General features: G+C 38.6%; 2 protein-coding genes across 3 annotated transcripts; both read right to left on the bottom strand.

The window, feature by feature from the left end:
- Positions 1–1,169: 1,169 nt before the first annotated feature.
- On the bottom strand, positions 1,170–4,819 carry rps24 (ribosomal protein S24). 2 transcript variants are annotated; one of them, XM_069659169.1, is made up of 5 exons: positions 4,772–4,819; positions 3,971–4,036; positions 3,670–3,879; positions 2,723–2,836; positions 1,170–1,854 (listed from the first exon to the last, which is right to left on the bottom strand). In XM_069659169.1, exons 1-5 carry the CDS (start codon positions 4,772–4,774, stop codon positions 1,849–1,851), a joined length of 399 nt encoding a protein of 132 aa, XP_069515270.1. In that variant the 5' UTR covers positions 4,775–4,819; the 3' UTR covers positions 1,170–1,848. The 2 variants fall into 2 exon arrangements, with proteins under 2 accessions (XP_069515270.1, XP_069515271.1); XM_069659170.1 differs by having other exon boundaries at positions 1,170–1,257.
- A 1,083-nt stretch (positions 4,820–5,902) lies between these two features.
- On the bottom strand, positions 5,903–10,654 carry eif4ebp2 (eukaryotic translation initiation factor 4E binding protein 2). Its single transcript, XM_069658937.1, has 3 exons — positions 10,353–10,654; positions 8,194–8,373; positions 5,903–7,986 (listed from the first exon to the last, which is right to left on the bottom strand). Exons 1-3 carry the CDS (start codon positions 10,483–10,485, stop codon positions 7,955–7,957), a joined length of 345 nt encoding a protein of 114 aa, XP_069515038.1. The 5' UTR covers positions 10,486–10,654; the 3' UTR covers positions 5,903–7,954.
- Between the last annotated feature and the right edge of the window lie 716 nt (positions 10,655–11,370).

Here is an 11,370-nt window from a genome sequence, read left to right as displayed (position 1 = left end):
GTTAGACACGTAAATGGCTCAAACAAGAGCAGCTATTTGGTTGCTTTTAAGTACCATCATTGCAAACCACTGGATGTCACTGACAACAAAAGTTTAAGTGAATCAAAACAAAACAATAAATAGTAATTACTGTGTACTAAGCATTTAAGTGCAGGAAATCACCCTGGACCATTCAGAAAAATCAACTACAGTCAAATGAATGCAGGCTGCTTCTGAGTAGCTTACAAAAGCATTTTAATTCCCTCGAGCAGTTGTTCCTGGCTGCCAACTGACCGGTGTTAACACAAAAAAAGATTAATAAGCACTTTTTTTTAAATAAAGAAATTCCACAATAACATGTTGCAAGGTTTTTTCTTTTGTCATATCGCTGCACTAGTGTGTCATTTTCAGGGTTAAGACAGTAACAGTCAATTTACTTGAGAACGTAAGTGCATTTTGTGAGCACCCGTACTTTGAGTATTATTTTTGGGGGAAACGCATTACTTTTGACTCCACTACGTTTCTATGAATGTTCTTGTTACTTTGCTCTGAAGTCAGCTGATGAATTTTCTTAGCTAAAATCCAAAAGACAAACTGTCTTTCTACTGTTCGTGTAATTCTGCATGTGTTTTTTTTCTGTGGTGTTGCTGTACCTGATTGAACGTAGAGCTAACACCACTCGGGTTAGGCAGTTCATCTAGCGGTGGTAATAATGGCTATGGCAGAGAAGGATGATGATTTATGCATGTATTCTCATCTGCATCGTGCTTTGTGAAAATACAATGTTTTGAGATACTTTGAAAACTTAAGTATTTTTAAAAGGAAGTACTCCAGTATTCTAACTGAAGTCATAATTTGTCTGAGCAACCTTCACTGGTATTGGAGTAATATTTGAACAGGAATACCAATACTGACTGAAGTTGTGTACTTTGTCCACCACTGGTCATTTTACAAAGGATGCCAGTTATAGTAGCTAAGCGCGTGGGACAGCACTGTGTGAGCACTGTAGTTTACATGAGACACCCCACATGTAAACTACACTGCTCACACAGTGCTGTTACGTCCCACAGGCTCTCCATTAATACATCTGTTGATTCGCCTCCATTACATCGTCTGCCGGAGGCTTAATAAGGGAACAACTTCGACTTGATCAGAAATGGGTGTTCAAATTAATTAATCCAAGGTACAAAGACTTTTCCAATTTTTTCCAAAGTTTATTTGATGACAATATACAAGAACATCTTGAGCACGGAGATCCTCCCAGGCTGACCGGGCTCACTGTAGGACGACAACAGCAAAGTCAATACATGCGTACGTTTAAAATTCTGCAATAAGTACATACGTAAATTCAGACGACAAATGTTAAGAAAATATTTTAGGTAGGACAATGTTAACCCCAACATCATTGCTTTGTTATAAAGACAATGTTATGACATTGAGTTAAATAATTTAAAAAGGACAAATTTGAGGAATTCACACATTGGCAGGTTTCAGGTATAGATGCCCCACACTTGACAAAATTAAGACCCACATTCTACACCCGAGCTCTGCTTCTATCAACTACAGATCTGAAGCATTGTCAAAGCACTCGTGTCTGTTTTAAATGGAAGCAAGAGCGGGCAAAGCCTAAAGGATAAGTCTACTTTGGCAGAGACAGAGGTTCACAGGACTGGGGTAGAGGGGAAACCTGTGAGCATGGAGTTTAATGCCACATAGGAAGAGAAGGGTAAGGGAGGGGGGAACTGAAGGAAAACTGCAGGGAGAAAGTTGGGCGTGACATGCACGGCACAGCTCAGGTCTAACAGCATTTGATGTGCAACACAAGGGCACACCATGCTTTTTCTGCTGCTATACCTGCAGACTGACACTTCATTTCTGCAAAAGAAATCCATGGGAAGCGAAATCAAGAGCAAAAGATGAACAAAATAATGTTAATGGGTTCAAAATTGAAGCATGGAAAAGAAAACCTTTGAATTTGCAGCAAGTAAACTCAGATCATGTACCATATTTAAAGGACTAACTCCCTGGTAGACATCACTAGACAGTTTCATTAATTTAGTGGAAAGTTGTGCTGTAACTACTACAGATACAACTTCATGGTATCCATCATTCCAGCAGGAGTTTAGAAATTTAGAGTGGCCAATGATTGGTACCATTTATAAGCTGCAGGATGTTCTATAGCTGTTATGTTTCTTAAAAAGGGTCTACAACACTTTACAATTCAAGCAAGTAAATCATTAGTGTTTAGAAAAGGGATCAACAGGTGGGTATTAACCAGTGGGTCAAATCCTCTCATATGCAATGCATCACAGATGCATCGTGTACATCCGGGGAGAAAAGCATTAAGACTTTAACTCTCAGATGGGAAGGTCAGGGTGTAAAGGGAGGAGTTAAATAGTACATCACTCCTGGATTATCTGCACACTGCAGTTAGTCTACTTATGAACCAAAATTTACCTTCTACAGTTCCCGAAGAACATTTGATACGATTGGAAAGATGACAAAGGAAATTAAAACAGTAAAAGAGTGGTGAAAAAAGAAGATTAGCAGGGTAGGAAACGAATAGGTATGCAATGAAAATCAGAGAGAATCAAGAAGACTGAATTATTAAATGTGTCTTTTCTTACTTTTCAGCTGACAAATTGTACGACACACTAATAAAGTTTGTTTACAGATCCAAGAGGAGAAAAGAAATGTGGTCAGAGAACATTGGCTGACGAAGTTAAGAAAGGGGTCACATTACCTTTTTGCCAGCAGCGCCCACACTGGCCTTCTTGATGCCTCGTACTTTCTTCATTCTGTTCTTGCGTTCCTTGCGCTGTTTTCTGGAGGACTTCTTTTTCTCATAGAGACCGTGCTGAAGAACACAAACGAACGAGCGTTTACTTTTAACACAATATTCTCTACAAGCAATTACTTTCCCATTTCCCATTGCCTTATTGAGTATTTTTGTCTGTCCATAGAGAGCCCTGTAGACCTTAGTCAAATTCCTTGTATGTGTTCACATGCTTGGCCAATAAAGTGGATTCTGACTCTGAATTAACAAGCAATCATAACCTGTTAATGTTCCCTATGCTTTCACAATCATTGCACTATTGCCAACCCTTTACATTATATTGTTGGCCTTACAGACAACTGTGGCTAGAATTCATCTTTACTGGAGCTTTAGATACTTTCCTGGCAGTTATAAGATATAAAAACCTGCACAAAATGTCAAAATGAGTCTGCATTGTACCAGGGCTTACATAAATTTGTTCATATGACAAGAACAAAACATTTTTAAAAGGAAAAGCCTGTTGCGTGATCCAACAGAATCCATATAAAATTACAGGCTAGCAACCTCTATTTCATGGTGTAACTTTCTATACCTCAGCACCTTTAACTGTACCTGTAAACCAGCCTTTTCACTCTCAAGCGATGCTCTGTAGCACACTACTTAACATGATTTACCTGCTAAATGGAGAAATTTACGTTGCCGACAACTCTCAGGTAAGTTAAGAGAATATACAACGCTAGCAGTCGCTTTTCAGTCGAATATTTCCCATACAACTTAACACATCTGTAGCTTTCTGCTGCAGAATATGCAAGATGGGTGAAAGAGAGGAATGCTTAAACATTATAAAGTCCTCTGGTCATTGTGAATAAATCAATTAAAGCATCCGTGTAGTCAGAAAACGGTTTAAAACTCACCCTGGCCAGTCTGTGCTTGGGCTCGTTCTTCTTAGCGTAGTCTAGGGAGTCGTACACCATGGCAAAGCCTGTTGTCTTGCCGCCACCAAACTGAGTCCTGAAGCCAAATACGAACACGACGTCAGGGGTGGTCTTGTACATCTTGGCAAGTTTTTCCCTGATTTCAGTCTTGGGGACTGTGGCCTTGCCGGGATGCAGGACATCAACGACCTAAAGAGGAAAGAAGGTGAATGTATTAATGAATGGCAGAAAATTCAGCATGGCTTCAATGTAAAGAACTCGACAGAGGTGTAAAGCTTACCATTTGCTTCCTTTGAAGCAGTCGGTTCGTCATGAACTTGCGGGTCCTGACTGTCACTGTGTCATTCTGAGGATGAAATTAAGTAGAAGAAGCTCATTACCTTACAATGTCAAACTCTAGCTAATTTGCAGCATTTGAATACAGCCCTCCACAGTAAAAACAAGCTCCAGCACTTTGATGCAGCCTATGCCATCAGCCACTACTACATGCTGTCAACATAATCTTTCAGCTTCACAGCCGTCTGATCAGGTAAACTAGCTGGATAACCCGGAAACACAAATGCTTTCAACTATTTAAAGTGAAGCCTTTTTTTCTCTCAACAATAACACTGATCAGTGCAGTTTCAATTCAACATGCTTGTTCGCGACAATGACGGCCTTGCCATGGCTATCACTGTAGTGTATGCTAGCGTTAGCAGCTGGGAGCTAGGACTTCACAGCTTCGTAATGATTATTAAATAACGCCTAAATGCTACATTGTGGCGTTGAGCAGCTATGCAGGTAAAAAGAGAAGTGATGCGGATTAAACGTGACCAGAAAAACACAGCGCAGCAACAATACGAGCCATCCAAACTCAGGTAAATACAGTGTGTGTAACGTCCGGATGGACATCAGTGAGGGAAACTTAGCATTTGGATTGTGCCTCTGATTTTTCCTTTGTTTATTTCTTATCAACACAATATAAGCATATTATTATAACGCAGACTTATACTATCACTTAATGGGCATTAAATTTGTTTCGATGGACGGATGGCTTCGATGATCGACGGATTTAACTTGTAATTTTTATCTCAAGACTCACCATCTTGACGCCGGCCTCGCTCAGGGACGTAGAAAAGGAGGAAGGACCAGCAGGTGCCCGGATTAATGCCTGCAAAAAATTCAGTAGGCTGTACTTGTCTTGCCTGATGTAAATACGTCAACAAAATTAAAAACTCGGCGAAATGTTTTTGGTTTTGTCTTTAGTAAACGTAATAGACAAAGAGAACCTAAATTGGTTCATACTATACGTTAAAAAAAATATTAAACCTGTAAATTAGCGTTTTTAGGCAAACCCTGACATTTTTTGGCCTTAAAAATATTTTTTTATTCACCGTCCCTGCAAAAGATCGATAAAAAGTTTACTTACCTTGTAATAAAAATACAGACTGTATTAAAGAACGATTTGATATGCTAACAGCTAACTATTTAGGGTAAACTGCCATTTAGAAAACACTTCCCTTGTGGTCCCTCTGTAGCTCACTAGATGTCAGTCATGCAACGTCTGACTGAATAATAGTTAGTGCTAAGTTGAGTTAACACTAGCATACTAAGTATTAAATGTGCCTGCTGGTTTTTGTTGATTGAAGACTATTTTATTCAGGAATATGCACCATGTAAACTCAGTATAAAAATGTAGTTTTGGGTCAGTTGTAAAGGAATTAAATCTACATTATTGATAGTGTGTCTCTGCTAGACCAGTTGAGTTTGTACTTTTAGTGTTATAATTTCCTCAAAAATTTACAGAATCAATCAATAAATCTATTATGTCTGGGGCCCTTTTGGGCATGGGGCACCATGGCAGTTGCCCACTTTGCCCATTTGAGAATCCTTGGTTCTGGAAGCTCACAAAAGATGTTATTTAGAACAACGTAAAGTTTGTTGTATCACTGCAGGAGAGGCGGGTCATGTTTACACACCCAAAATGCCGAACATATGCATATGCATTTGTCTGATAGACATATTCAAATTCACTAAAACAAAGATACACAAATAAGAAAATGTGTGGGTGTCATCACAAAAATACTTACAAAGTTTTATTTATGGTTTGTCAGTAAATACTTGTGAAGCGACATGGAAGATGTGGAAAGATGGATATGGTTCTCTTCCAAAGCATGAATAAAATCTGAAACAGCTCCATAAATACACCGAGTATTAAAAACAAAGCATCTCATTTTGTTTGTTACGGAACTTTATTGATCTTGCAGCAACAATGTCCACTGGCATTGCAGTTTCATTTGAAATAAAGTAATTTAAAATCAGAACAGAAAGTTACAGTAAGTTTGTTTCAAATCTCTTTCAGCACACAATGTTAAGCCCTCATTGTCAAACCAAACTGATTAAAAAAATAATAATAATCTGCAATCTGAAATATGATGCTGAATAGAAATAGTTTTACCGCCTTAACAATGTGCAATGTAAAATGTGTTCAAGCAACCCCTCGATGTGTTGGTCACCAAACATTGCCGCATTAATCACAAAGCCGAAAAGAAAAAAATTAAATCTTTGATAGACATCATTTCAGCCTTCAGTGGTTCCAGTCACACGAATGAAAAACAGGAAATTCATGGTGATTTGTTTGCCAAGTTCAGAGCTGCTTCTTGATCCGCGTATAATTATCAGACAGGACTATGATTGTGGTGTAAAAAACCCCAACAAATTATTGGGACTGCATGAGCATGTGGCACTCGTTTAACCACATGCCCATCTGAAGTTCCCCAAATGTCATGTACGCCATCACACTTTGAAACTTCACAGCTGCTTGTGGAAGAAACATTTTAGGAAAAAAAAACAAAGTATTTGTTTTGCTTAATTTGCTGAGTACAATGTTGCCTGTTCAATGTTACAGTGAAAAAATAAACATCTGTTGGAAAGTACAAATTGACGACAAGGAGACTAGTTTTAGTTACTGCATTTGATGTTAAGTAAGGCATGGGCAGGCATGACATGAGCGGAATAAGGTGATGAAAACAGAGTAAGGACACTGGGGACAGATTTGTAGATTAAGGGACAGCATCCATCAAGCCTCATGCAAACAATGTCTTGTAGTTCCTCAACACTTAGAACCGTTTCAAAGGCTTGACAGTGCTCGTACCCAAACAAATACCCTCAATACTAAGAAACTGTATTCAAAAATAAAATGCATATAAAACATCTGGTTTAATTCAAGTCTTTCAAAAATCTTCACCCAAAAATTAGCATTGGGATTTTAACAGTTTCCACATTAAACTAAATGTTCATCTGGTCTGTCAGATGTTGCAAAGTATTAATGTCTTTTGTGTTCAAACTATCAGTACAATTCTCTTGCCAACACAACATTACCGTTAAAAATTGAGAAAAAGTGTATTTGCAGGAGAGAAATGTGTAAATAAATGTATAACAAGGTGACAGTAGTGATAAATTGTGTGTCTTGACGTTGTTTTTCTCTAATGAAATGTATTCCTACATGAAAAGTTTGTTTTCTATTGCCAGATTCACAATTAGCTTTACATGTGTTGGGAAATACAATCATTTGATTATAACAAAACAATTAAAATCGTTTTTTGTTGGTAATGTTACTTAAATCTTGGAATGGCGTGAAATCGTCACCTTATTGCAAAATAAAAACAAACTACTTCCCTTTACATACCATCACATGAAACTAAACAGACCAAACAACCCATATTAGATTGTGGAGCTTTTCAAGTAGTTCCAAAAACCCAAAAGAAAATCACTTAAATAAACATGCTTACAAGAGTCCTAAAAACCAAAGACTGTGATGAATATCAAAGCTTTTGACTGATTCTAAGGCCAGCGCTAAAAAATTACCACTTCTTTCTCCCCTAATTAACTTGGAATATAATGTAACAGTTTTAAAGTGTGCTCTTTTTGGGATCCTGACTCACAGAAAGCTGTAAGATGAGCACGGCAATCTACTAATTGGACAATGTGTCTGGGTAATACATTTTCAGGCTCCCTAGCTGTGTGTTTGTTGATTTGAACAGCTACTGGTGAGCGTGTAAATCTACAGAAATAAACTTAGCTTCCAGAGTTGGCCACGCAGAGTTGCACCTGTATGTATGATTGACTGAATCCCCGTGGTTTTCACACACACAACATCCAGCAGCGAGACAGAGAGCTAAAGAAGATGGCTGCCATGAGGGCTCACAACATTGGTTTCTACAAGCCAAGCCTCTGACACGTGTAATGCCAGGTCATTTGCTTCTGCTGGTGTGGTTCCAGTCTGTTAGATGTCCATTTCAAACTGGGCATCATCACCTTCAAAACAAACGAAAAAGAGAGCAACGTGTTGAGACATGTCTGGAAATTGCTTTGTATTATTCATGGTGGTTATTAAGTGGAATAATTACAACAAAAGAGGGCGTGTTTGTCACATGTTTGAGAATAATCGGATTGCTGACTATGCAAAATAAACACTTGTTATATTACATAAGGTGGATGACTAATCCAAAATGTAAGTCTTACCGGTTGCAGGCTTGCCATCATGGTTGTTGATGTGGTTGTTGGCTTCGTTCTTCTGGTTCTCTCTCAGGACATGTTGGCTGGTCACTCCGGGGATGACAGGCAGGTGAGCTGGGGGAGTCTGGGCGATGGGGGAATTACGCCTGTCCAGCAGGAACTTACGGTCATAGATGATCCGGGTTCCTGCAACAGGACCCATATTAACTTACAGTTGCTCACGCTCTAACTGAGGAATTGCAATCAAATATTTTGTGAGGCTAAGACAAGCCCAGATTAAAGATTCAGACCATGTCTGCAAGCATCTGCCCCTCTTAAAACAATTCATTTCTGGTGAAACACTTTTAGCCATGTCAATCACAGTCTGTTCTGTGGCATAAGTAGGGCTAGTAGAGCTTGAACAACTAGTATTACACGTGGTTGTATAACTCTGCAAGGTGTTTCCTAAAGAATGACTGTGGCCATGACAGGCGGCATATTTTTATTTACCAATAGAATGCATTACCCTAAAAACAAACCAACGGCGTAAGTAGGCCTACATTAAACCGGATGTGTCACACCACAATCATTTATATGGATACAGAGTACTGTAATGTAATGTTGTTCTTCCTCCCTTTCTGTTTGTTTTCTTTGCAAAACACATGATTATCAGTAGAGTCTTCTGGCGACAGCAAAACTAACAGGTACACAAGAGGCAGGGTGACTTTGTGACCTTGACATTTAACTGCCAAAATCGTATCACTTCATGATACGCTTCTGAGCTTTAGTGGGCGCAAGGGCCCCTTGTGGAGTTCTTGAGATGTTGGGTTCATAAGAATGGGAAGTAGGAACTGTGTAATTTTAACAGACTGACAGACATCCTAAAGACATAACGCCTACAGCCAGACATAATGAAAAAGTAGTCCCAATTAAGATGACAATCAAAACTCCACCCACAAGAAAAGTAGAAACAATAGTGTGAAAGTGAAAAATAACATGTAAAAAAAAACATGGACCAGATAGTGTGTCGCAATTGCTCCAAGTCCAACCTTTCAGTCATTTAGCTCTTAAGAAGCCAAGGACACTTGATTTAATTGGTTGAACTCATCTCTAACAGGGTTGTTGTACTAAAGTTTAAAGACACACAGTTTTCCCACTAAACTGACTGTGAGAGGGGAATAGACCTCTTCACAGAGTGGATCTGACAGGCAAGTCTGCTTAATGAGCATCATGAGATTTTCTTTTTTGTCGAAAATATGTTAATTTTGTAAACTACAAGAAAAGCACAGGTGGAATTAAAAACAATAACATTATCTCAATTGACATGCCAAAATATGTCTCCTGGCAGTTTAACTCCAGCTTAATTTCATTTTTTCTCTATGGTGTGTGTACCCCTGCTGCAATGCCTTTATGTCCAACATTTAAAAATCAGTGCTTTAAGTTATAGTGATCTCTGAACAGTTTTAACCAAATTTGTATCTAAATCTGAGTGATTGATTGTCTATTAAGTGATTAAGCAAAAATACCACACATATTTCAGCTCAAGCTTTTCTGATGTAACATTTGCTGCTTTTTTCTGTTTTATTTCCTAGCAAACTGAATATCTTCTAGACCTTGGAATTTACCCTTTTATCATTTTAACATGCTATAGGCAAAATTATAAATTGACAATAAAAACAACAAACATAATCCCTCGAAAGACAGAGTCTTTATGATTGCTATGAAGCTATGTACAGATATAATGCAAGTTCAGATTTCATATCCCAGTCATGCAGTGATTTATGTAGCCTTCCTAGATTTATTGTACTTCCTTATTTGAAAGGAAAATGAATCATACATTGTACCTTGGCTCTACTCCAAACAGTATGATTCGAAGCTGATGTACAGTGTGTATTTAAACCTACTTGATATCACTTTTATATTTCCTCTGGATGGTTTACACTTGCTTTAAAAATAATAACTAATAGGTATCGGAATCTCTGCGCTGCAAACCAGCCAATCAGGTGGTAGCCAGACAGTACGGGGGCGGGGCTATTCTTTGTTTTTGTTTTGATCAGGATGACAAGGCAGCCTAGGCCACAGTGACATGAGCAGTGATAGGTTTGGCGAGAGCACACACAGAACAATAGTTAACTATCCCTTTTTATTATAAAATGTGATTAAAAAAAGACAAGAAAGCACCTTACCTCCAGGAGTGGTAGAGAATAAAGTGCCTCCAGGGGTGGTACAATAGTCATGAGGTAGCTGCGTTGTGTCGTTGATCAACACCGTCCTGGTCGGGATGGCCCTGCTCTCGCTTAGCTGACGAATGGCAGACATTTTCAGCGCCGATTCGGTGACAAATACAGCAGCTACAAAAAATTGGGGTGTTTATATCCCGACGGACGGTGGAAACCCGGGCCTTTCCCCTCTCTCTTATAGCTTCCCAAAAGCTTTCTTGTCTCTCCTTTCGTCCTCCCAGCCGTCAGCACCGTCCCCTCCCTCGCAAAGGCAGGAAGCACGACAAGCTGCGCCTGGATGTGACGTAAGCGAAGTGGAGCATCAGCCAATGGCGCCTCAGCGTGCACACAGCCTACTTTATATACATTGAAAAACGTATCTCTTATCGTTTTTAGTGTTTCCCTTTGAAAAAACTCTGGGCTTGTTAAAAGGTGTTACACCGTATTCCGTGACCAGTCAAATCCAACTAGTCTATATGTCCATAAAACTTTCATAACATGATAAACTAACCTCAAATTAAATCTAAAATCTGTATATTCTTTTACTCTTTTCACACGTTTAGCAGTTGAGTTCATTAGCCTAACAGGGGTAACTCAAGCAAATAAATAATATAATTCAGTAAATGTCAACTAAATGAGGGGAAGAGATCTTCCCAGAGATGTCTTAGGAATAAAATGTGTATGCACAGTATAGTTAATACTCTTTTATAAGTGAAATTCCTGCCATTACATTTTTCATTTAGTCAAGGTACAAAAGATGAGGATGAACATAAGGTAAACAAAGAAAGTAAAGTAAAGCAAAAGGGACCATTTCAAAATAATGTAGGCTATGTTACAGTTTATTAGTTTCTTATAATGATTGATGCATGTATGTGTAAATCTCATTAATGTTGCAGCTGGTAAAAGTCGGGCTAATTATAATACCTTAATGCTGGGTAGCTTGTTGATATACTCATATGGGATCATTGGGAACAGTCTTATCTAA

Source organism: Semicossyphus pulcher, unplaced genomic scaffold (assembly GCF_022749685.1).
Source record: "Semicossyphus pulcher isolate SPU_LCO1_2020_fin unplaced genomic scaffold, fSemPul1.0.p SCAF_12, whole genome shotgun sequence".
In the NCBI taxonomy this organism is placed as follows: Eukaryota; Metazoa; Chordata; class Actinopteri; order Labriformes; family Labridae; genus Semicossyphus; species Semicossyphus pulcher.
Note: the sequence above shows the minus strand (reverse complement) of the source record. Positions and strands in the feature narration are given on the sequence as shown.